A 27,297-nucleotide genomic window follows, 5' to 3' on the forward strand; every position below is an offset into this window, starting at 1 on the left:
TCCTCCGTACATGACGTCTGACGCTTCAGCCTCTTCATGTGTCACACTAGCAGCTCGTGTAATCTCAGCCCGTCTGCTGGCGTCACCTGCATCTAATCCGCTTAGTCACCAAACTCACATGCAGCCACATGCAGACACGCTGAGACTATCAATCACTGCTCTGGACCGCACAGGTGAGGTTCTGCTTCAAACAAACAGAAGCACCATGAGAAATGCATAAGATACATCCATCCATCGTCTACACACCCCTTAATCCTCACTAGGGTCATGGAGTCTATCCCAGCTGACTCAGGGTGAAGGCAGGTTCACCTGGACAGGTAACCAGTCTATCACAGGGCTACACTTAGAGACAGACAACCAAGCACACTCACATTCACACCTACGGACAATTTACAATCACCAATTAACCTCAGCATGTTTCTGGACTGTGGGAGGAAGCCGGAGAACCTGGAGAGAACCCACGCTGCACGGGGAGAACATGGAGACTCCACGCAGGAAGATCCCGGGTGTCCTCACCGGGACGCGAGGCGACAGCGACCAACTGCGCCACCTTGCAGCTCGCAACAGACGCATTAGTTTGGAAATCGCTTCGACTGAGAAATGGAAGCCAATGATGCAGATAAGAAAAATAAGTCTTTAATAAGACAATGCTTCAAAATATTTTACAACATTTCACTTCTTGTTGGAAACATAAAACTCTTTCACATTAAATAAATTCTCATTTTTCAACCAAAACCAATAAAAGCTAATTTTGTCAAACTAAACTGTAAAAATAAAAAGTCTCTGATTATTGCTCTCTATCTCGCCGATAGTTTCTAAAGAACCCACAAGTGCTCAGTTCTCAAGTTTTGTTCTCTTCCATCTTCCACAGTTGTGTGGACCAAACAATTAATCTGAGATAAAAAATAAAAAATTCAGTAAATGCAGCAATTTCTCGTTGTAAACATTAAACTCTTACATAAAATAGATTTTTGCTCTCCAATTGTTAACCTGCGTGAAGCTGTAGTGTTGAACTGATCCATTCAAATAAATAAATATAACATTTAATGTGTGTTTCTTCAATAAATTTGACTTGAAATGTAAAAACGCTCTGCGAAGGATGAAACGGGGAAACTGGCTGCTCGACCGTGATTGGCAGATCGGCGGGAGACACGAGAATCAGGTGTCAAATATCTGAACGACTATTGGAGAACGCTGACTGGAAAATACAGTGTTTAATGATAAACCTTTAGAATGATGGAGAACATCCACAGACATGCCTTCATTCAGAGAACACCGTCTCTATCAAAAGCACCAAACACACTCGTCTGGATGGAGGTAAAGGTGTCGGGTCGCAGGACGCTCCGTCTCAGCAGTCACGCCTTCAACTTACAGTCTTCAGTTCAAGTAAAAGGTCTTTGGAGGCGTCTGCTTGGCTGATGAGCAAACACTGGTCCAATCAGCGCTACGTGGTGAAGGTGTTGTTTTGACTTGCGGTCCAAACACAATGATCCAGGGCCTGCTGCAGCTCCATGAACTGGCTCCCCCCGACCCGGAGCTTCTCCCTGGACACAGGACAAGACGTCTGTTAGACACAAAACAGAGACGGACACAAAGACAGCAGCAGACAGAGAACGACGAGAAGACAGAGGAGCGTTTGGGAAGATCTTGAAGCGCCTCTTCTCTTTAGTCGGATCCACAACGGTTCAGTTTAAACCGATGATGTGTAGAAGACACGAGTGTCACATGAATCCTGAGACGACGTCCTGCGGCTGTTTGGCTTTTACAGAAACAAACTTAAACTCTTGCTGGAAGGAGAGGACGGTGAGGGGATGTAATGCCACGTTTGAACTATTCAACTAACCCTGTTCAGGACTTCTGGGCTCTTTTGGACCTCAGGCCATTTGGTTTAGGTGACAGGTGTTGTGTTTTTTATTTAGAAAATGTATTTAACAGTATAAAAGTCTATAATGAATGCCAACAAACACTTTGCACTGATTCTTTCTTCTTCGTACGGCAGCATGAAGGTCCTGAACAGGGTGAACTATCTGCTGTGAAATAAGCAGACGTCTGATGCCGCCGTTGTTATCTCGACTCATCGATCCAACCAGCTGCTGCTGGAGCACATCAGCTCAACCACGGCTCTGCCCCGAATCTCTAACACGACACGATGCCTTTCTGTAAAACCCGAGTGATTCAGTCACACATGTTTGAACTGGAAACCGCTTCCAAAGAAAAACTACACAGAAAGCCTGCAGGACTGGTTCCTTTGGTTTGTTACGTAAGAAACCCTGGAAGTCCTAATCCCTGATCACACAGTACGTCCTCCAGCATGTCAAAAGCATCTCATGGACACAGTAACGAGGTAAGAAACAGATATCTGGGGGACTGGAACAGCATCCTTTAAGTTCCAGCCCTTTCCAGGCAGCGTTTTGTTTCCCTCGTTAATATCAACCATCCTCCACGTGAACAACTGGAAAAAGCTGCTGGCTCAGTGTGTTTGCTCATTTGTGAAGCTACGATTGCATCTGAGCGTCGTCCAGGTTTGTACGTTTCACAGGAATCAATACTCAAACCAGAGCTTCGCCACAGGAATGCTGTGTACATCCACAGTCCAGCATGTCCAGGCCAGAGGTACTGGTCGTACCTGGACCAGAACGCGGGGGTATCGGGTACGTTTTTGTTTTTTGTTGAAGTAACTTTTGTCGACCTTTGTGGGCTTTGAACAGACCGCAGCCGGTCGGTTGGTTCTGGTGCCTGCTCACTGCTTTTCATACAAACCTTTAAAACCCCAAAATGTCACATAACCCAGTAGAAACATGCGATCTCCTCATCCTCATGCTGTGTGGATGAACCCAGACTTTTCCACTCAGACATCCTGATGACTGAGCTTTCTATGTGCTGATCATGTTTAGGACACAATGTCCATCGCAGACAAAAGAGCTTCTGTGCACACGGCAGCTTCCAGAAGCTCTGGATCTCAATGGCAGCTTTTTATGCTCATTTCCACCCAGCTGAACTACATTCTTCTGGTTACAACACCACATACATCCAGAGGCAGATGCAAACGCACAAGAAAAACACACAGCCAGTCTTCACCATGAGCACATGGTTGGCAACGGCTGCTTGGCAGCAGAGACACTGAGGGAGCTTGTTGCTTGTTTGTTTCCTCCTCTGCTTTGTTTCCATTGGAACGTTGCGTAACTGCAGGAAGGAAAGAAGGAGAAGGATCTGCTGGCTGCTGACGCCCCCTGCTTTCACCCTACATCTATCCATCCACTTCCCTTCCTCCAGCAGCCTGTTTTCATAACCTGTGGAGACGACAGGTTGGTAGCCAGCGCTCTCTGTTGTTGAGTTCAGTCTGCTCCCAGGATGTGCTGCTCTGTCACAACTGCTGTGGTTTTTCTTTCTGGCATGTTCCACAGACAGAGCATGAAAGGCTTCCTGTCAGAGTGTTTACACTGACAGCTTTGGGTTCAGTACTGTGACACTCTGGTCATGTCAAAGTGCGTTACAACACGGATCCAGTCGCACACATTCAATGACGCACTTGAATTGTGAACAGTCACTGACCCAGATCGACAACGTATACACAAAGAGGCAGAGCTGTGCTGCTTCTGTGTGTTACATAACAGCCGACATGTGTTTGACAGGTAATTAATGGATATCCCCGGGACAGAGTAATGATTTGCACTGAACTGAATGTTGGAGCACACGATCTGGTGAGATGACATAACCGCTAACGGCTCTCCTCCAGCCAATCACGTCATTATTAGGAACAGACGGCCTCCAATTGCATTCCCTCTCTACTTAACTATAATTGCTGCTATGGACACGTGGATCATCTCCTCAATCAAGTTTTCTCTGTGAACATGTATGGCAGTCAGTCAGACGTGCCTCCAGGTTTTCTCTTTCTAACTGGAAGCAGAGATCCTGCCAGTAAGTCTGAGACACTCTTATTCCACTGTGTCACTGCACAGTCCACAGCACAGCCTCACCGGGACGGCTTCTGTGATGAAATCTTATTCAGACTATAATGTGGTTCAAACCAAGCCTTCTTCAAAAGTGACGTTTTCCATTTTGAAACCACTTGAAAGCAAAATATTGACCTTTAAGAGCGTGACTCAGCCGAGGCTTATGCAGGAACGTTAGTTTAACGATAGAAAAGGTGGCGCTGGGCTTCCGTCTAAAGTTTTGACATATGTAAGGACATGCAAAGGCCTTTGGTGCAGCTTAATTACAGTCCTAAATGAAGCGATGATGTTATAAAATAGAGGATGAAAGCGCTCCTGTATGTCTGCCTCTGTTTCTAACATGCCTCTGATCCATCCATCCATAGGACCGACTGTGAGAAACAGCTGAAAGAGAACAAACTGTCTAATTAAACACAAAGCAGTTTCTCTTCAGTGCAGTTTTTTATCACAATGAACAGAAAATTAAGTATTGCAAAGCCTCAGGCGTTCCTTCATTGAACAATGTGTCGTTCCCTGTAGGTTTCTAAAATAGCAGGCCAGCGTTTCCCCCTGTGCCATTCTGTTGGCAGCGTTACATAAAAGTACCCTGTAAATATTATGTCATAAGATAATGCCAAACGGGCTCACTGCTAAAATATAAGGAGGTGGCCTTTAGGGCTGTGTGTCTGAGTCACACAATTATGCAAGAAACGATACGCAGGTTAAACACGAACGGCGACATGTGATCATGCATTCACATACATACGATGTGGGAAAGGTCATCGGTGGGGCCTGGAAAACTCGGTCACCAGCAACCCTGACGACACGACCACGAGTGAAATTACACCAGAAATGATACTGCACTGAGTTCAGCAGGCTGACACACAAATAAGCCCACATTCACAGAGCATCACAGAAACACGTGTTTACATGTCAGGACAGTCTGACAGTTTAGGACGAACACGCGCAGCAAATACGAGCATCCTGGAGGAAGAAGGCACGCGGACAGAATACAGATGCAGGGCTGCATTTAGTGAAACATTTATTGGGCCTGAATGTATTGTAGCAGAAGGCGAACTGGGCCGAGCCACAAGACTTCACACAAACAGGACAGTGAAACTTGTTTTGATCCTTTCCCTCCGACTTTCTTAGAAAAGCAGTGACACTGAGATGGCTTTCAGAGACCGCTTTATGTAAACACACAAGTCCATACATGAGCTGGTTACGTCAACAAAACACGTGGTGCCGACCGTTCATCAGATTGTGCTGTAAACTAAACCCACTACCTACTCAACACATGACAGCTCTTCTTCTGTTTAAGTACGACAAGACTGCAACAGCAAACACAGCCAGAACCAAGTGCTGAACAACTAGTGGTTCTACGCCAATGGATCTGTTCAATCAGAGCTCTCACGTTCATCATTTTGCAGTTTGTTATTTACAGTATTATAAAGCCCACAGTCATCTGCTATCAGGAGAGATAAGGCCAACAGAACACACTTCTTAATCTGTCATTGTAAAATCTTATCTGCTGCTGCCTGCTTGTACCGAACGCTGCCTGTCGACGGCCAAACGTGCTCCCGGAGGCCTTACATAACTCATGACATCACACCAAATCAAATATTTAACACCGCAGATAATGCGGTCACTAAGTAAAGGTCTAGATTACTCCACGGTTAATGTAGCAAAATAAAAAATTTACAATCACAACACTGTCAGCTTAGCTTTGTGTTTTGGCGGTGACCTGTTGTTGGAGCGACGTGACTAGTGAGCGGCCACAGAGCCACGCAGCAGATGTCGTCTTCAGCACTAAATAAACTTTGATTACGGCTTCACATCAGTGTCAATCCGTGTAAGAAAGCACCTCTTTGAAATACAGGGAACTGATGCTTCCAGTTAGAAGACAATTTCTTTTAGAGAATTGTGCTAACAGAAACCACAGAAGCTATTTAAAATCATTTATTTGGAGTGATTGACGACTGAGAAAATCAATTCTACTAATAGAGAAAGTCGATGCGTCCCATACTGCGGTAATGAAATGATCAGAAAAAGCTTCTGGACAGTCAAACAGCAGCATTAGGAGAAGACGCACGATGGCCAGGAAGTAAATAATCTGTTGAATGCATCGAACTGCGGCTTGTTTCCATGGCAGCAGCTTGGTTCAACCTGCAGTACAGCTGGAGAACTACATCCTGATGGACTGAAGGGCTCCTGGTCGTCCCTGTAGGTACGCAGCAGCCTGCTGCTGCTTCATCAGGGGCTAAAAGTAAAGTTTGCTTTTCCATCACCAAAAAGGTGAGACAAATATAAGTGATAAAACACTGCATGTGTGTTATTTTACACTTGAGAAGAACCAGTAGCAAGTAGTTTTATTATGGACTGTTAATGTAGGCGGCAGATTGTTAAGTTTTTAAATGTTTGAACAGAATGAAGGTTAAAAATGGCAAAATTATATCAAAACTATAGCTTGATCTAAACCAGATTTTAAAGCATGATGCAGATATTTTAATTTGAGAATGAAGAAACTTAAACAGAAGTGAGTATTATATTGATTAGTTGTCATTGTGACTGATGTACATCACAGGGGAGACATTTTGGACGATGTGCTGCTCTGTGGACAAACAGTTTCCAATTGACCTCCAACTAGACTCGGTCCGCCTGATTTATTGGTCTAGTTCTGATCTCAATTTTCCAAGTGACATCAAACCAAGAGTCCAAAAAGCCCAAGATATACAACCACTCTGTGGCTGCCTGTGCCTAGAGACCCTCCATAACCTCCAGTACATCTCTGCTGAACCTGAACAGAGGTGTGTTGATGGTCGGTGATGTCGTGGATCACTCTGTTGTTTAATGCCTCTCTCTAACAGTAATACATTTTCTGTTGTGGCTGACTTTGCTGAACTGACAGTTGCCACAGACACAAAGAGAATTTCAAAAAGGAGAATAAATCAAAATAACTGAATTTTAAAAACACAGAACAATATCAAGTCCTGACATCTGAGAGCTGGATCCAGCAATAAATCATCCGTCATTTCCTCTCCTGTATTCTCTTTCTGCTCCACGTCCCTCCCACCAGACCAGCTCACGCTTGAAATGACCAAGTTAAGCTTAAAGTCGGTATTTATTTGTGGCTTCACATGGGGTTTGAATCCTCTGTTGCTATATCTCACCTGGCGCTCTACGAGTAGCTAACATCTCCGGTCACATGCTATATTTTCTTAATCCTGAGAACAGAGTGAAGACGAAGGGCTGCAGATGCCTCGTTTCCTGTCAGACCACCTGAATTAATAATATGCTGACAGGAACTTTTTCCCTGATCATGCACCCCAACAACACTGCCCACCTGAGCTGTACCTAACCAACGTTCTGCTTACTGTGTCAGCTGTGTGAACGTTAACTTTACGTGTCGCTATGTTCACTTGTGACCAGTTTAACTTCAAACATCTTACATACAAGGTGAAAAGCAGGAAATGTGCAAGATAAGTCGGATCATCGTGTACCTTTATGTGTGTTGTTGTTCAAGACAGGCACTTGTGAGGGCAAGATAATGTAAGACAAGGTGTAGATGTACAACCTGTGTTAGAAGGGCAGGAGTTACTTTGTGGTCCTAAATTTAGCCCTTCCTTGGGCTCCTTCCATAAGATCCTTACAATTTACAAGGATACTGAGCTATAGACCTCAGGTTAAAACCAGCTGCTGAAGCCTGGTGGCGGTGACTACACCCTCATGAAGTGACACATAACTAAGCTTGTTAACACTTCCTCTACTTTACGAGAGTTCATGTCGGAGCTCTGCCGAATCTCGGCGGTTCACATGAAGTAAACATTTATTTCTTGGTAGTTCCGCCCCTTGAAAAATAAGCCCTAGCGTAGAACCAACATTAGGTCCCGACAGTGCAACGAAAAAAGTCCTTATCCCCCCAAGACAAAGCGTGATTATGTTTCAACAGCTGACAGGAATCAGGTAGCTGCACATGAGCATTTCCATGATACACCAGCCCGGCGATCGCTGCGCTATCCTTCCAAAGAAACACGATAGCAGCGAGTGTCGCAACTGTTTTGAAATGTTGGCATGGTCACCATCATTGTGAGAGGTCTGTTGGCGATATCTAAGAGCAGGGCTATTACAGCGGGACGGCTACACCGCTAGACAAACACATACTTGCCCGGGCATGCTGAGAGTTCTGAGAACTTGTGTGATTGCAATATTTGGTGAGAAGTTAAGTCGTTGCTAAACACATCCATCACCTCAGAGGGCACGTCAACAATCAAGGCAGCAGATCCCTCCGATTTACTGAATGCAAAGGTCGCAGTGCAGCAGCAGCAACATTTTACGCTTTCTTTATCACAGTATAGACGAGGTGTGTCAGGAGAGTTCCAGGACTGGTGTCACTAAAGATATATTTCAAACTACAAACTACAAACTACCAGTTTTCCCCTTCAGACCATCAACCAGCACGTCTACAGAGATCCTGCAGCGTTTGCTTCGTTCAGAGAAGAGGCAGAGTTGTGTCAGGACCAGTGGAGGCTGCTTCACCATGACAACCTGCTCACAGCGCCCTGAGCATCCCACAGCTCCTGGCTGAGAAGAACATCTCTGTGCTGGAGCAACCTCCCTACTCACCCCACCTGGCTCCGTGGGGTTGGTTCCTCTTCCCCAAGCTCAAGGGGGTCATCAAGGAGACCCGTTTAGAAGACGTGGACGACATCAAGATGGCTGTGAGGACAGAGCTGAGAGATCCAGGAAGAATCCTTCCAGGAGTGCATGGCGGTGTGAAGAGAAGGCTGAAGGAGGGTGGTGGACTCCAGGAGGATTACGTGGAAGGAGAAAACTGGTAGTTTGTAGTCTGGATTTGAAATATATCTTTTGTGACACCAGTCCTGGAACCTTTCTGACACACCTCGTATACAACTATTTCCTTTATGAATGTGTCCTACCTGTAGTCTGGTTGTGAGAAACAATCAAGAAGGTCTTTGGCTGTTAATCTGGAATCTTCATCAGTGAGCTGCAACACAAGGCAAACAAACAGAGTTAAAAATGAACAAATTAAGGTGAGCTCAACCTGGAAACGTCCACTCGACAGATTCCATTAAAACAGCAGCCATCTGATTGATTCCAGTAACTGTGACATGACACCAACCTTATTGGACTGGATGATGCTGAGCAGGTTCTGGACTTCCTCCAAACCAGGAGCTGAGGACAAAACACTGAGGAGCAAAAAGAACAAAACAAACAAACTCAGAGATGATTTCTCTTCCAGGTGAATCTTGAAACAAGTCGAGTTAAATCTATATCTGAATCTGGAAGAAACTTTTCACAAGTAAATCTAATCTGAATAAGCTTTCATAAGATCAATAAAGTGTAAACACAGTTATGGAAGTGAGCATTTTAATCACTGTGGGCTCATTTTTAACTGCAAAATAAAGTCCTGCACCTCTATGGAAACGGAACAACCACAGACTGAACTCAGAAGATGTATGGAAGTTATGTATGTAATGTCATAAACCATAAAAAGTTGTAAAAAATGAAAAACATACCAAAAGTTGATTTTCTTTGATAATTCAATTTACAACTGAAAAAAAACAAGGAATCACCTTTTCCTACATTTTCCCAAGTGCCCACAGATGCTACTGATACTGGAACAAATGGTGACACTGCACACTACTTCACTATTTCACTATTATTCATTCATGTCGTTTTTACAGCCTCTGCAAACTCAGCATTCCTCCACACGACTCTGAACATGGACTCTACGAAGCTGTTTCACCATGTTGACTGTATTCCAACAACGTGCTCCACTGTGTACTGTTTCAGAGACACGCTCTATTTATTTTATAGTTCAAGAGTGTTTTATTTTCCTCTCAGTCTCTCTAATGGTCTGCTCGTCTCCCGTTTGCTCAGTCGTCTGCAGTTCGGCTGAAAAGTCCCTGAATTGTTGTTACAACACTTGGTCACAGTAATAATAATAATAATAATACATTTTATTTAATAAGGCGCCTTTCACGGCACTCAAGGTCGCCTTACAATAAAAGCAATACAACATACAATGGAACTCAGAAAAAATACAAAGTCTCTCATGATTTCTTCTGTTGCTTTGGGAAGTCCATAAATTAATTTTGTTTTTCTTTTTTTCAGATCTGGTTTATTTTTGACCTTTTTTTTTTTAACGGGGCATATATGACAAAGTAATTCTGGTTAAATATTTTTTAACTAGATTTGGTTAGTTTAACTACCAGGACTTCAAGCTGCATTAGTAATAAAAAAAAAAACATGAGGAGCTGAAAAGGTTCAATATCTGATGATTCTTCTAGTTTTTACAGTTACTACTTTGATAAATAGTGTAATTTTATGTTGTTGTTTTTTTAAAAGCCTTTCAGACATACTGGTGGGTTCAGTGGATCAGAGCATAGATATGTATAATAAAGGCTAGAGGTCTAAACGCAGAGTCTCTAACGTCATCACCGGCGGCCATCTTGCCACAGGCAGCTCTCTGGCGGACCCTGTGGTACGTGAAGGAAGGTGAGTGATCTGCATAAACGTAAATACTCTGATCTCACTGAAATCTTGACGGATTTACAAACGGTTTTTTTTCTTACAAACGTTATTAACGTGGCTCCAATTCAAATTATGATGATATATAATCATATATCGATGGACTGGCGACCTGTCCAGGGTGTCCCCTACCTTCGCCCTGAGTCGGCTGGGATAGGCTCTAGCCCCCCTGCGACCCTAATGAGGATAAAGCGGTGTATAGATAAGGGATGGATAATCATATATCATATATATATATATAATAATGGTATCAAACTTTTGACCAGAAGTGTAACATAATTATCCATCAGTGCAGCGTTATAACTACACCTCTGACGTTTATAACAAATCAAACCGTTTGAAAATCGGTAGAAAATTGAGCAAGTTATGGTTATTTAAAAAGTACATGCACCACTACAACATGATGTTATGGGTGAGCGAGCGGACCGTACCAAGATGGCCGCCAGTGGGGACGTGCCATTCCATTGGCTGGCAGCACGGACGAGAAATCTAGCCTTTATTATACATATCTATGGTTCAGAGAGTAAAAACCCCCAAAACTTTTTCATACAGAGCTTAATAAATTTATCAGACCACCACCCAATGTACGGTTTATGCCCTAAACTAACAGCATTGGTAATTACCAAAATCCTTCATGTTTCTGTAACGGCTAATAAACCAGTATATAGAAGCTCTTTAACCCAAATGATATATTTAATGCTAAAATATAATTAGTGTCGTTATCCAGGAATTTTTAAATTTACTGTTTTACAAGAAAAAACAAAGAAAAAATAGTAAAGCACATTATTATTTCTTGATTAAGACGTCAAATTATAGTTATTTACTTGCATTCCTGAACATAAAAATGTGTTTTAGTGGTTGGATGTTAAGCCTGATTTATTTGTGATTTGTCAGAGAAGTCCAGTGAGCTGCTCAGATTTGGCTATAAAAAGGTAAATTCAGTTTGAAATTCCTTATTCCTGTTCCAAACGGTAAAACGTGGAGAGCCGAGTGCATTAAAGCACTTCATGATGCCGGATGGTCTACGGTGCTCCACCTGTTACCCCGGTGGTCTTAATAAGCACTGAATGTCTGATATCCTTTGCAACGACTCTAGCGTGAACACATCATTGAAAACAAGTACGTTCTTTAATGTTTCATCTATGCATGCATCCACCACTATGCACCACACACACACACACACACACACACACACAGCACAGTCAAACGCTGCATCACAGTACGCTGCTGTGAAGGAAAAACATAGAATAACACAAAAAAAAGACTGCAAGCACTGATGGTAAAGAAGGGAAGAATGAGGGGGGGGAGAAAAAAAAATAGGTAATCGGAGCAGAGATCTAAATTATCCATGTCTAGTGTCCACCGAATGAGAAAAATGAGTGAGGGGGAGACGGAGAGAGATCGCCTGTACGGAGTGAGTCATCGCTCTGCTCAAACACGTGAAAATGAGTCTGGCCGTCTCCTAGACAACGGTGCTCAGGCAGCCCAACACACACTTGATGTGCATAGATAGGTGCAGATACACACAGCGAGTGCACACAGGGAACCGAGATTCCTGCAGATGGAGAGACACGCTGGTAAATCACATCCTAACTCACTAACACTGTACAGTCGTGTTTATACTGCAGGTGTGTTCAAGTGGACTGATTGTTGTTTATGCTCTGAACCACTTCACAACACTTTTTTATTTTTCCTGTAAACGAACATTTTAGTGGTTTTGTTGTTGTTGGTACATATCGCTACTCAGATCAACTCATTGTGCTTCATACCAGTGAGTAAATTAATCGATGGAAAATTCCTGTTTTCCTCTGCTATGTTCCACCATCAGCTTACACAAAACACTTTGGTTTATCAGCGTTTCACCAACAGGATGATGAATTATACAGCCGACTGCCTTTTCCCAGTATATACATATTCATGTGGTTGTTCAGAGGCATCCCCACTGATAAATGTACGTTTACTTTATATTTATCTATATATTTAGAGGTAATAGCATCTCACAGCCCTGCACACAGACACAATACCTACAAGCTTGAAAGAAAAGCAGGACCTGAAAAAAAAAGTTTGCGTTGGTGCAGAACTTGTCCGGGGCTTTTTGTGCAGGCTAAGCATCTGCACCTTCACCAGACTGAGGTATTGATCGTGCTCAGGGCTTCAGCAGCAACACAACACCAGATTCTCCACATCACAAACAAAGCCACATCACAAAGCACTTCTCCTCCTCCGACTGATTACCATCATACAAAGACATGCTTTAGCGGCAGCCACAGATGTACCATCACAAGATGTGCTCAGCATGAAATTACAGATAAACATCACAGAAAACTCGAACGGACATAGCAAGTACATGCCATCAAAACAAAACATCCGGGACGTATATTAGACACGGTGAAACCTCTGGTAATGAAACACCAAAACACTAGCTTAACCTGCGCAGCACAGACAATAAACAAGAGGAGCTGAGAGGCCCAGAGGGTTTAGGAGGTAATAAAATGCACTGAGAACACATATTTAGAAGGTCAGTGACCTTAGCAGCCTCCTTTGTCTGTTTTAAAGCCACTGAATTACCGTCTTTCATCATTAGAGCAATAAATAGCCATAAACAACCTTATCTTGTCGTTAAAATCATTAAAATGAGCCAACATCTGTTTGGTAGACCAGAGTCTGCACTGCGAGGAATTTTCTGTGTGACGCAACATGTTGTGGATTCAGTGGGGAGCAGAAAAAACACAAAGCAAACAGTGAATACAAGAAATTAAGCAAGTCTACAAACATACCATCACAGGCAGAAATACGATCAATAGCAAACCACAACAGGAAGGAGCTGGGACGGTGCAGGTACGCAGCAATGAACTGTCCCAGTTCAAGCACAGATCAAATATTGCCTCAACTAAATAAAATCCCACATTTTCACACAGCAAACAAACAAAGGTTATTTATGGGGACACATCACTATCAAAGGAAAAAGCATCTATGCTGGTTGAAGAGCAGCAGTTCAGAGCGACACCTGCATGAAACAGAGGGACACTTTGACCTTTGGATGGCAGGAGTTTATTGTTACTTGTCCTCAAAGAGACCTAAATGTCAGTGAATCCTGTTCAGGGAATAAATAATGCAGAGACTATGACTGGAGCGACTGCTTGTGTGATATTTAGATGTTGTATGTGTGTGTGGGAGCCATGAAATCTCTCTTTAAACAATGAAAAGATATTTAAAAACTGTGAATACGTAACGAGCCAGCTAAGGGCTTTAAAAGTTAAAAGCACGGTTGTTTTTCTAAATTATTTTTGATGAGACAAGTGAAAGAGCCCCGCAGACTCTATTAGCTTTTACAGTAGTTGCTCCTATTGCTGAAGAAATGAAAGCTTTGAGTATGAAGCTGTTGAAAGTGTGAGGACCCTCTTTATTATTGCATTCACGTATGTAAAATTAGATTAATTTGGGCGTCCCTCTCAGGAGGAACTGGAAAGCGTTGCTCGGTAGAGGGGCGTCTGGAATGACCTGCTTAACTTTATCATTTACACCAGGGGTGTCCAGTCCTGGTCCTGGAGGGCCACAGTCCTGCATGTTGTAGATGTTTCCCTCTTCCAGCACACCTGATTCAAATGATCAGCTCATCATCAAGCTCTGCAGAAGCCTGATAACGATCCTGATCATCTGAATCAGGTGTGATGGAAGAGAGAAAAGATTGGACACCCCTGATTTACACGGTTGTTTTGTTGTTTTTTTTTTTTTACTGTGATGTCAAAATATCCTCTGTGAATGTTTTCCCACTCTTGCCACAGCAAACATGTAGATCAACACCAAGAGAACAAAAACAGTCAAAAAACAAAATGACTGCCCACCAAATGTCTGCTTTGGGACAGCAGACAGACAAACTGAACTGAAACCACTTAGCTTAGCTTGAAAGACTGACATCACCATCGTAGAAGTTCAATAAGCACATCAAGAGCACCATCAACCAAAGATCACCTCAGCCTCGTGCCCCGGTGTGATTCGTGGATGATTGTTAACTGTGCGTATCTCTTTCAAAGCTCGTTATTTTCAGATGTTAACGCAGCACAAGCAGAAGCACCGGCAAAGTCTGCACGATGTCCTTGAGGTAAGATTTTTCTTCTGGAAGGCACGGTGAGAAACTTTGCAATGCTACAGTGCTCACTGCTGCGTCATGGGAGAGGTGATAAGGCAAAGGACAAGGTCGAGCAGATTACAGCTTGACCAACACTACACGCCGAATAGAGCCTGAGAGCTATGAGAGCGTAGAACACACAAACATAACCAAGACACGGGGAGGATACACGGTTAGCTAAGGACAAGCCAAGGACGGTTTAAAAGGTGCTTCCTAAAGGGACTGGCTGTCGAGATCAAGGTCACTGAGGCCGACACGCAGATGAGCAAAATGTCCAGTGTTGTGTTTATTCTGACAGCAGTGATACGAGTGGGCCGACATACCTGCTGAAGGCCTGGAGCAGCTGTGAGACCATGGAGGACAGTTTGTGCAAACAGGCTAAGGCGTCCTGTGGCGGTGGAGGACCTCCCACTGGCTGAGCACTCTGCATGGTGTAAGGGTCAAAGCCCAGAGCTTTGAACACTTCTAAGCTGTAACGTGACAGAAAAAAATGACCTCAGGGGTCAGTGGAATGGAAGAAAACCAAATACACAAACTAACCTCCAAAGCGCTGTTTTTGTTCAGGCAAATTATTTCATGTGACCGTTTATTGTCATTTTAATTACCAGAACGGACTCTCTCATATAATCAGCTGGTCAATTTGTCCGCTTTTAAATCCAATTTCTCTACACTCTTACTGAGCTGTCCTCGCTGCAGAACACTTTGCCACTGTACTCTCTGGAGTGTCCTCTTGCAGGAAACAACAATTTCTGAAACCATGTTGACATAAAGTAAAGATGCTAAACGAAGAGCTCTAATCCTTTAAACAAATCCAAGAAAATCTCTGTGAAAATAGGTCAGAAACACATCATCTTAACCTGTTATCTGCACTCATGAGTGGAATCCAAACAGTGCATTCATTAAAAAAATCCTCATCACACCCACCTCACTGGGTACACTTTGGACCAGATGCTCTCAAACACAGCCCACACTTCCTGGTGAGAGACCTGAGCAGGTGTGGGCTGCTCTTCTTCCTCATCATCATCATTCATGACGACATCACTGGAGCTAGAGTCTCCCTCCGCAGACAGATGAAGCTCCTGCACAAATTGAAAAATAGCTTTAATCTTAAACAGACTAACTTCCTCCATGTGGTCTCTGAATACAGACTCGATACACATGACAGAAATAAACACAACAAACAGTTCTTCGGGCGTTTACGTGCTTCCAAACCATCACATGAACACACGACAGACAGACAGCAGCAGACGTTTAACAGAGACCAGAAGCGGAAATTTGAGCTTCCGCTGCATTAAGTGCGCTGAGGTTTGAAACGTGCTCCAGCCGACCTGAGGTTGCAGCTTATTGAATATGTCGTCCATTACAGAGATGGCGTGGGGAACATGGCTCGAACTTTTCCAGAAAGCTTTCACAAGCTCCCGAGCTTCTTGAAGGGCCACTGAGGTAGTGCTACGGTCCGCTGCTGCACCTGACAGAACACACACATTCATGTGGTATTAACTATCAGATCATTGCACTGGAAATGGGACAGGAACATACACGCACATAAAGCTAATACATACGTTCAGTCGCCTGTCAACAGCTAACTAAATGAATCACTTCCATGTAAGACACATAACATGATGCAGTTTAAAAGCACCACATACTGCAGCTTTCAGAATGAAACAACACAGCTGTAAAACATTATATCTATTAGACGACTGTTGTAAGAAGCTGCATTAGTTTTAGTGTTCCTACGGGTTTGGAGTGTAAAAGTACATGCATACTGTAAATAGCACACATATGAAAGTGAGGCAAAGGGGACTGGATGACTATGAGCGGATTCTTTGTTTGTGCAACCTTGTGTGAAGAACTGTTATGAATATAAAGATGGAAGGCAAAGCCAGGCTGTGGGACGCTCTGGCCAAAAACAAGTCAGCTCAGACTGACTCTGAGCACCTGTGTGTGTGTGTGTGTTTTGTTCAGACTTGCAAAACCAGTGCACAGTATGCACACATTACAATAAAACATGCATTTATACATATATGAGGGAGCACATCAACATGTTAAATGATAAACATGGAGTTAATGTTGCTATACATTTGAAAGAATAGAGTATATTTTCATTTTTATTTTTACTACATCCTTCACCATAGCAGCTACGTGTCTGTCTTAATCTTACACTTCAGCTCTGAAAATGAGCCTCGTTTCTCTGTGGATGCATGTGAAAAGTCTGTCCTCACAAGTGTAGCTACAAGTGACTACACACACACTCACAGTCTTCTTAAGGGAGACCAGGGAATCGCATGCAGTACTTTTCCACTCCTAGATTTGTTTTTAGCCTCACATACAGTTCATCCCTCCTCCTTTCCTCCACCTCCTCCTTCTTCTTTTTCTCCACCTCCTCCTCTGCTCCCACCTCCACCCCCACCACCTCCTCCTCCTCCTCCTCCTCCTCGCCCTACTCTCGGAGTCCTGGCACAGAGCCAGGCTGCGTGGTACCGAGAAATCCAAACTCATGCATGTGAACCGAGGATAAATAGAACAAGGGCAAAACCCCACAGTTTAATCCATTAGCATTCTTATGTGGATTAAAAAATGATTGTGCCACTGGTGTAGCAGTCACCCCCACACAGGTGGACACAGAGCCTGAATGAGAGGCTGAGCCACACACACACACACACACACACACACACATTTAGCACTGTAAGCACAAAGCAAGTGGATCCAGCAACGAGATCCAGACCGAGGAGTGCTGCAGTGGGCGACTCAGCAGCTTTCTGACACACATTTGAGTCTCCCACTTTAGCAGATGACCTGATTCTGTATGTAGTTCTGTAGGGTTCTAGCGCAGTGCAGGGCAGGCAACGTCATACCCCCGTGCAGTGGGGGTTTTATCTGAGGGATGACTCTGAGGGATGACTCAGAATAAAAAGAAAACGCTGCTTTTCAATTAACTAATGCACAGTTTCTGGATGTTTGAGGTTTCAGCACTGAGTGATGTCGATTTTTTTTCCAGACAAGCTATTAATCTTCATCAATATTCCTCAGCTTATGGATTTGACATTGTTAAAATGGAACAATGAGTGTGCAGTATTTAGACACGTGAGGGAGCCGAGTTCAGCTCTCCAGCATCTCAAGGTTATCACTGTTTTTCAAAATCTATTGTTCACGTTCTAAGGAGGATTCAAATTAGCTCCCAGGAATCTGGCATCAAACGTTTTCATCTGGAGTGGATGATATTATCAAGTCTTCCACATTCAGAACAAGAGAGGCTATGCTAAATTAAACAATGTCAGAGGCAATGTACTGCACACACACAGATGGTGCAAGTCATAGCTGCTGCTGCAAGATCTGTGACAAAAACAAGGAAATAATTAAATAAGCACACAAGCATCCAAAATAACCTTGTGGTCACTGAAATACGTGGTCGTTAGCGGGCTGGACACAACCACTGCAACACATATGAACTGTACGTACCTGAGTTAAAGAACTTGATGAGATTCAAAACAGTCTGCAGCTTGCTCCGTGGGACAATGTGCCCAAAAACAGCAATCCAGTGCTTTTTTAAACACTCCAGGACATCTGGAAGAGTCCAGGGTGGCTTTCGATAAACTATCTGTTTACAGGAAGAAAAACGGTATCAAACAATGGCCTAAAATGTTCAAATAGATATCATTCACTACAATATTTACCGGTGATATGTACATTTTGCATAATATACTATATATTATGCAAAATGTACATATCACTGGTCACAGTCTGATGTAAACCTCAGCCGGCTGTATAAACTGTATGGACATGCATTACATGTAATACGTTAAATTATCTGTACAGTCCAGCACTCTGTGTACTCAGGGACAACATTTGCATTCTTGTTTACATTTTACAGAAACATTACTGGCCAAAAACGCTGCCTGTGATTTAAAGACATTCACTAAAATATACACAGATGAGTAGTTTTGGCAGTAAAAGGGGGACCTACAGTATACTAGACAGGCGGTTTTAATGTCGTGGCATTATTTACACTCATCCACATATTTATCCCATAAAATGGATTCAGATTTGCTCTATATTAAAATCTAGTCTCAATAAGATGTAATTGAAAACATGAATGTTACCTCTAGCCAGAGGTCGTCGTAAGCAGCCTTCATCTCCACCTCTAACACATGAGACAGCACCTCACGTAAACAGCCTTCCAGTCGACAAACACTTGTGCTAATGTCCAATTCTGTCTCCTCCTGGTTTCTTTCACTGAGCCGCTTAGTATCTGTGTAAAGAGGCACAATTGCACACATATGTAAGTGTAGAAACATAGTAGACACATAAAGCAGAACACCTGCTGTCCCTGACACGAGGACAAACGTGTACGTCTGTGTAGCATGACGGTTAGCATAAGCTTACGTCAGCACAATCAACATAATGTGAATTAAAGAAGCAGTTTGACGAGAAAAAGCACTTTGGCCATCTGTAATACCAACTCAGTGTGTGTAGCTGACGAGTTTCTGACACTTTGATTTGTTTGTATTTTGTCATTTTATATTAGAACAGTTTGTGGTGCAGTAACTGCCTTTATGTGAAGGAAAAAAGGGAAAATAGGAAAGTGTGGGTGGACATGGTGAGCGCATGGATGGCATTAACTGTTACACGATGATGGAGCGCGCCAAGCTACTTCCTGTTTTGCATGAAGAACACATTAATCCTTGGCTCACCTTTCTCCACGAGTCCTACGGAACAGCCTGCTTTCTCTTGACTGTGTGGCTGAGCTGGTGTGCAGCTCCTGCTTAGCATTGGTGGTGAGGCCTGGGGGCTGATGTGAGGCAGCATGGGAGCCTGAATGTTCTGCGGGATGTCAGGGCCATGTCTGGATCTCTCAACCTTAGACTCCAAATCATTCTTGCAGAGGGCATGCACCCCACTCAGGAGGGCTTTACTGCACAGATTCTTATCATTGCTAGAGAGAAAAGATCGGAGGCACATTTTTTAATTAGCTGGCTGCGATAACAAAAACAACATTTACACAACTTGTGCTACACAGATCCAGAATTATTTGACCAACTGAATGTGCAGCACTAATCCAATGTGTGTGCTCTTCAGTTTAGCAAAACAATTAATAACAGTGTCTGGAAAAAATGACAATTGTTTAAAAATAGGTCAAAAGGATAAAGAAAATTAAATAATATAATGCCACAGTGAATGTGAGCCAAACATTCCTGAACTGAACTCAGAATTCCTTGGTCAGCACATCTATTCTTTGCCAATAACTGTCTGGCTCTCTTTTCTCTCATCCCAACTGGAACTATCTGGCTGGACCCACTCACAGTCACATGCATGTGCATTATTAGCAGAGGACACACACTCTGCAGCAGCAGCAGCAGCACTGACTGCAGGGGGGAGGGGGGACTCACGTGCACAGGATGAGAGCACACTCTGGATACAGATTCTGGTATTGCAGGCAGCACTGCAGCACTCTGTCATCATTATTCTCAGCATTCAGACCATCTGGGGACAAGAAGGTGCAGGGAGACAGAGGAGAGAACATGAAGACAAGAGCAGCTGAGACAAACAATTCAGTCGACTCAGGCACAAAGACTTAGGTTTACTCAGTAGCACTGAAAGTACACGGCACACAGGATTCACTCAACAGCAGAGCACAGTGTGTCTTCTTTTTTGTTGTTGACGTGAGAGATTCAAAAGTGAAGAACACAAGATTTCACATCTAGTTTAAAAGAAATGTTGAATGATTTTCTGCTTCAAGACACTTGTCTGTTGGAGACACACACATGCAACCTGCCCTTGAGCTGCACGCAATGATGAAGATGAAAGAACAGCTTAGCGTTAGCGCCACCTAGTGTCTGAGCAGTGAACAGTCAGGCTTTAAATACTTTAAGCGACGACAGGCTGTAATCTCTCACACGCCAAACTCTATAAAATACAGAAAGCTCATTCCAAATAATGTTCTACCAGAATGTTGGCTTTAATTGCAAAAACATAAATCATGCCAACACATTTTAATATATTAAAAAAAATTTAAAAAAATACACTCTAAACAAACCCACTTTTTACAGCTAAAAATCCAAAAGGACTGGAGTGATGTTGTGAAAAGTTGAATATTCTGTTACAAACTGATAGAAACACTTTCCCCTGAATGTTTTGCCTGCAATGCCAACTGACAAAAACCACGCTTCGTTAGTAAGTTCCATCCTGGTTGTAATCAATTAATTTCCTCGGCACTCACTGATGCTCCCAGCAGCCTGCTGCATAGACTGCCCCCAGAGGTGGGGCTCCCGGCTCTTCAAAGAGTTGTAAATGTACGAGATGGCGGGAGTTGCCAGGTGGGCCACAGATCCTGACAAGCCTCTTCCCCTTTTTAGGGAATCCAACTCCTGAAGCACCACCCAGGGGATCAGGACGACAGGGAAGCCCAGGGCTAAGAGAACACAGAGTGGACACAGAGCAAGTAGTGGTGATCCCATGTTTCACAAACACATTGCAAAATTGTGGAAATAGAATGTTTTGCTTTCTTGGAATTTACATTTCTCTAAATTATAATGTCATATTTCATCCATCCATCATCTCTACACCTTAACCCTCACTAGGGTCATGGGGGGCTGGAGTCTATCCCAGCTGACTCAGGGTGAAGGCAGGTTCACCTGGACAGGTAACCAGTCTATCACAGGGCTACACTTAGAGACAGACAACCAAGCACACTCACATTCACACCTACGGACAATTTACAATCACCAATTAACCTCAGCATGTTTCTGGGCTGTGGGAGGAAGAACCCGGAGAGAACCCACGCTGCACAAGGAGAACATGGAGACTCCACGCGGCCTCACCGGAACGCCAACCGGCGACCTTCTAGCTGCAAGGCTACCAACTGCACCACCTTGCAGCCCATAATGTCATACTGAGTGATGTTTTCAGCTGTACAGACCCTGTGGTTCAATTTTTTGGTTTGCGAGACGATGCTCGTTAATGCGGTCCACAAACTTAGACTACAGTCCTGCTCGTGCCAACGTCACTGAATCAGGGTATGACACACTCTTTAGACTGAGGTTTTACTTGCTCTTCCAGTTCTCCTCACAAAATATAACCCGAGGACACGACCAGCTGGGAGTGTCTCTAAAGGCACTTAATTATATGACACATAAATCACTCTACAGAATACTGGTATAATTAATAACTGGTTAGTAGTCTGTGGTACTGTATTAAACACCTCCAAGGCCTTGAAATCGGATGTTCTTCACATAATCCAGATGACTGAGGAGAATGTTGGTGTCCAGAACGAGGATCAGGCCTTGCTGAGGGGGCTGTCTGCCTGTAAAGACACGTTTTACATTTAGTTGAATCATCTAGCAGGTAAGTTAAATGAACTCCTACCAAGTCAACTCATGGCAACTCAGAAGTGCATTTAAAGGCTGCATTCACACTAATTATAAGGTTGATCAAGAAAAATCTGAAATTTAGACAAAAAGAATGTGACATCTCAGGTTTTTTCTTTATGAAGCTTCTGATTATTAAACACTGTTTTTGAATACATTCTGTGGGTGTCCTGAGTTTTCCCAACCGAGCTCCTTCTTTAGACACAACACAGGAACTCAGAGTCAGAGGCTACTCGTATCTCCACGGCCCTGGCGTAGCTGATTAAGAACAATTGCTTACTTCAAAGTGGCCTGTGTGCAGCCTTTGGAAACACTGTTCTGACAGCTTATCTCGCGTAGGGCTGCCCAAGGAGTTCCTGCTACCACTGCCCACTGGACAGAGCAGCAGCAACAGAAACTCCCTCAACACCAATGAGTCAAAGTTGGTTGCATCGAAAATCTGAATAAATTGCTGTAATGTGACTAAGCAGATTTTATTTTGTCCTCAACTCAAGCAAATGCAAATCTGTTCAAATGATGTATAGTTGTGGGTAGATCACACTCAGAGTGAGGCCATAACAACCATAACAAGGCTTGGACCTACTGGGCCTCCTTGTGGTTACAACGCATTTCACAGAATGTAGGAGTTTATACGGTACTGACACGTGAATATACAACATTTGGAAGGTCTGACAGAAAACGCTAAAACTTACACTGTGTGTCTACAGGTCCATTTTCTGGAGAGTCTATGTCCATGCAGGTGAGCTCCCCATAGCTCTGCATGACATCGACCTCCAGCCTCTTCTCAGAGCGAGCAAGATGAAGCTTTTCAACCACTTCCATCTACAGAGTAACACAAAAAATAGAAAATCTGTCCTATTAACAAACAGCAAAACACATGTCACATAATCTGAATATACCAGCTTGCTAAAGGCTTTCAGAATAAATGAGCAGTGCTTTTTATTACCTGGTCATGCCATGGTGGCTCAGTGTTGATGTCACCTGTGGCTGAGAGCTGGCGAGACAAAGACAACCTTTCACCTGGTCCATCAAACTTAGAGGCAACATCCAAACAGCTGGGAGCTTGTTTGACGGTTTCCTGCTTAGAGCTGCTCCCTGAAACCTTCTCTGAGACCTTAACTTCATGTTTGACATTTAAGATGGTAGGAACTGCTTTGTTATTATCACTTCTCTCATCAACTCGTCCTGGCTGAACCTTTTTAGGTATCTTAAAATCAGGAGGCACCGATGGTATGAGAGGAGGTATTTGTTTCTGAGCAGATGGGGACTGAGCTGTTTTATGCGAAGCTGACGTGACAGTCCACGAAGCTGACGTGTCTTTCTTCAGCACCTTTGAGCGACTCTCTGAAGAAGAGTGTTTGGCTGAGCTGGAAGACTTCTTTGTGACGGAAGCAGAGGGATGCTCTGCGTCTGAACACAAGCTAGTTCTGGCCTTTGACTCCTTTTCATGAAGCCTTTGGTATCTGTCTTTGACTAGCGCCCGTCTCCGTCGCTCCAGAGAATCCTTGAAGGAAGAGGAGGTAGGTTCCCGGGTCTTGTTAGTGCTACTGTCATTTCTCGCTCTTGATGGTTCCTCAGCTGTACACTTCCTCCTGTGTACATCGTGCTTCAGCTCCTGTTCAGCAGAGAATAAACTGGAACTCGTTGAGTGCTTTCTTAATTTGGACGGGATCCTCGGGGAAGACTTTTCATCTAGTCTTCCTTTAGACGTCGTCTCTGTTCTCGGAGGAGCTGCACGTAAATCGTCGGTGTTCAAGTATTTTGAGGATCCCTTTTCCACAGTCTTATCTTTCCCCAAAATGTAATGTTTTGCTTTGCTGGAGCAATTTCCCCCATGGAATGGCACAGAGGCACTTTGTGTTTTAGTACATTGTTCCTCCTTATTAAGAGGTTTCTGCTCTGTTGCTTGCGTGTTTGCCAATCTGTAGACAGGCTTCTTGATGTGGCGGGTGCTTTGGGAGTCATCTTTAACGGTAGAAGGAACAGATTTTTCTTTTTCCTTTGTACAGCTGCATGTTGAGGAACGAAAGACATAACAATGAGAGATCATTTAAAAAAATCACAACAATTAAGCGAATGATGTGCAGTTAAATCATAACAACATGAATTAGTTGTCACCAGTGACACATGCTCTAACCTCTCCTGACTCTTTACAGCTTTTTTCCGCTTGTCATCTTGCTCCCTTGATACCTGAAAAAAGGCAACAAATATTAAAATCTCTTATTGTTACAACAGTTTGTTTTTTCCTTAAACATAACGCTCTGATGTAAATTCTTGTAAATTCTTGCTGCAGACATTTCTACAATAAAGAGAACCTTAAAAAGCAGATGCCCTTCTGAGTTTAGTACAATTTGTCCGATGCAGACGAAGCTTATACCTTATTAAAACAAACTATTGAGAGGTAACGCTACCCCAAACACATATAAATCTGTCTCTTACACCACAGAGCATAGCTATTATAACTGAGAATTCACCGTAGTATGCCAAAGCATTCCAACTTTCAAGTTTGCTGAACTCCCTTTCTTTCTCCTGATTTATCTGTGCGACCAAATAGATAAGGGCTTCTCAGAGGAAGTGAGAACACCGTAGTTTACAATAGTTTATGTGCACTGGAGGCCGAACTAACCTGCAATCTGACCCTGCACACTCAAGAGAAGATGAAAAACAAATCACTCTTCAAAACTGTATATAGGATATAAAATATAAGCAGTAAATGTGGCGCTAAATTAGGCCAATAATATATGAGGTGTGTCAGAAAAGTTCCAGGACTGGTGTCACACAAGATATATCTCAAACCCAAGCTACAAACTATTAGTTTTCCCCTGCAGACGATCAACCAGCACGTCTACAAAGAGATCCTGCAGCGTTTGTGTCGTTCAGAGAAGAGGCAGAGTTGTGTCAGGACCAGTGGAGGCTGCTTCACCATGACAACCTGCTCACAGCGCCCTGAGCATCCCACAGCTCCTGCTGAGAAGAACATCTCTGTGCTGGAGCAACCTCCCTACTCACCCCACCTGGCTCCGTGGGGTTGGTTCCTCTTCCCCAAGCTCAAGGGGGTCATCAAGGAGACCCGTTTAGAAGACGTGGACGACATCAAGATGGCTGTGAGGACGGAGCTGAGAGGATCCTGGAAGAATCCTTCCAGGAGTGCATGACGGCGTGAAGAGAAGGCTGGGGAAGTGGTTAGACTCCAGGGGGGTTACTTGGAAGGGGAAAACTGGTAGTTTGTAGTTTGGATTTGAAATATATCTTTTGTGACACCAGTCCTGGAACTTTTCTGACACACCTCTGACACAAATAATACAGGCGGTAAATTCATAATTTAGACCACAACTCTTTTCTGTCTCTCTAATCCTTAGATTACCTAAACATTACAGTAATTGTGACATGCAGTGTTACATGTGCACTGTCTGCAGATGTCTTGGCAGATGTTCATACTGTGGTAGACCATAGAAAGGACCCGCCTATGGATTATTAATTTTGTTTGTGATTTTTGCAAGATTGTAATAAAGTTCTTTGATTTGTTTGGTGTTTACTCGCTGGACTAACCGAAAACTGGCATTCTTGTCTGTTTCTTTTATCCATGAATAAGGTCATTTCAAAGCAGCTTTATGATATTACAGTATCTCAGCATCATGTGTTAGCACAAGCAGCTAAAGGAAACACAGCTGATCAGCCTTCTCCTCACCTTCTCATCTTCTTCATTTGAGGATGAAGACTTCTTGCGCTTTCTCTTTTTTGACTTTTTAGACATTTTTCTGTTGATGAAAGGACACACTGATTATACAAAGTCCTCACAGCAACAATCCAGCATGATTTCAACAACACACCACCTTCCTTGGCTTTTGAGATAAATGTACCAGCCATGCCTAGCTAACCCATGACTTTACCTCTCTAAATGAAGAAAAAACAAACACTTAAAAGAAATTATTTAAATGATGAAACGCCTTCTCTACGATCTCTTCATGTGGTGGCGTTAGCAGTGAGTTCAACGCTGCTGAACGACAGGTTAACTTAAGCTAACACACATTACAGTGGACGGTAATGACACCAATATAACGACATATAAAAGTTAGCAGACTCTATATTAAACTCATTCTTCAGGTGTCATGACTCTGACGTAAAGTGTCAAACTGATGGTCAGACTCACAGAACAGGACGCACAAGTCAAAAGTTAAGTCTTACCGTTAGCTCCGTTAAGCTAGCTCATGAAAACAAGCTACAGAACCGCGGCCGAACAGGCTAACGTTCCTCGTTGCGGTTTGAAAAGTCCACGTACAACAATTCAGTGGAATGAAGCAGGTCAAACAGCAATACATGTGTAATCCCGAGCTGAGTGAATTCCCTTAATGCCGACTGTTTTCCAAAACATCCGCCGCGTTTCCGGTTTTTCTTCTTCTGCTGCTGTTGTACTTCCGGTACTCTCACCGCCCCGCTCGGACTGGAGGCCTGCGCTGCTTTCATAGACTTCTGATCAATCAATACCGGATTCTTATAAAAGGTACAGACAGCAGGACAGCATTGGCGTGTTCTAAAGAGTGAGACTACTGAGACGTTGAAGCTGAAGGTCACTCAGCAGTGGAGGAGGATCAGCCTGAGTGGGTTATCTTCACAGAACACTCCCTAAGAATACACTGGGTCCTGCATGGACCGGCCTTCCCACACAACACCAAGGTCACGGCTTGTTTTCAGGACACACAGGTGTTGGTTAGGCAGTTCTGTATTCATCAAACAATCTCGCTTATCGAATACTGCAGAACTGAAAGGCAAAAGTGGAAATAAACTTTTAAAACCATAAATTATTCATTATATAGTCCTGTTAAGGTGGAAGTGTAATGGGAATTTTATTGCTTGTACATTGCTGCAGCAAAGAACCTTTCACCTGTTTACCTCAGTGACCTTGCTGCTTGTGCAGAAAAGCAGAGAAGCCGAGCTTTCTTGTGATTCTGAATGCACATCTGTAAAGTAGACGCACACTGTGTTGCGTAGATATTTTTGTCTTAACCATAACCACATCTGCACACCTGCAGATAGAAGCTTGCTGTCTAGTTCTCCACAGCTGCGGGGAAGATGAACTAATCTGGCCAACAACTGTAAGTTTACATATCAGCAGGAAAACCGCAACCCCTGGTTTGTATGAAAGTAAGGCACTGTCTGCACCCAGCTGTACTCTCCTGCAGACTGATTTACACTCTGGGTGACCTGAAGCTTCAATTAAAAAAAGACAAAGACAACTCAGACTTCTGGATTTTATTCAATAATAGTAAAATTAAAGTACTTGGACAGAAAGTAGTATTTTGGGTGGAACAAAACTTTAAAC

The 27,297-nt window shown here is 43.4% G+C and overlaps 1 protein-coding gene across 1 annotated transcript; it reads right to left on the minus strand.

Moving 5' to 3' along the window:
* Positions 1-614: 614 nt before the first annotated feature.
* swt1 (SWT1 RNA endoribonuclease homolog) lies at positions 615-26,322 on the minus strand. The gene is made up of 17 exons (XM_008292858.1): positions 26,163-26,322; positions 25,666-25,735; positions 24,115-24,167; positions 22,924-23,986; positions 22,670-22,799; positions 21,812-21,913; positions 20,831-21,022; positions 20,001-20,094; positions 19,305-19,546; positions 18,714-18,862; positions 18,073-18,211; positions 15,942-16,081; positions 15,538-15,692; positions 14,937-15,083; positions 9,073-9,139; positions 8,870-8,937; positions 615-1,544 (listed from the first exon to the last, which is right to left on the minus strand). The coding sequence occupies exons 2-17, from the start codon at positions 25,729-25,731 to the stop codon at positions 1,445-1,447; spliced, it is 2,907 nt and encodes a 968-aa protein (XP_008291080.1). The 5' UTR covers positions 25,732-25,735; positions 26,163-26,322; the 3' UTR covers positions 615-1,444.
* Positions 26,323-27,297: the final 975 nt, after the last annotated feature.

The sequence above is a fragment of the Stegastes partitus genome, unplaced genomic scaffold, assembly GCF_000690725.1.
Source record: "Stegastes partitus isolate 25-593 unplaced genomic scaffold, Stegastes_partitus-1.0.2 Scaffold839, whole genome shotgun sequence".
NCBI classification, from domain to species: Eukaryota; Metazoa; Chordata; class Actinopteri; family Pomacentridae; genus Stegastes; species Stegastes partitus.

Coding starts and splice junctions, on each gene's coding strand:
- swt1 (XM_008292858.1), bottom strand. CDS start 25,731: ATGTCTAAAAAGTCAAAAAAGAGAAAGCGCAAGAAGTCTTCATCCTCA. Junction 21,023..21,811: donor CCGATTTCAAGGCCTTGGAG/GTGTTTAATACA, acceptor GTGTTCTCTTAG/CCCTGGGCTTCCCTGTCGTC. Junction 9,140..14,936: donor CTGCTCCAGGCCTTCAGCAG/GTATGTCGGCCC, acceptor TTTGCTCCTCAG/TGTTTTGTCCTCAGCTCCTG.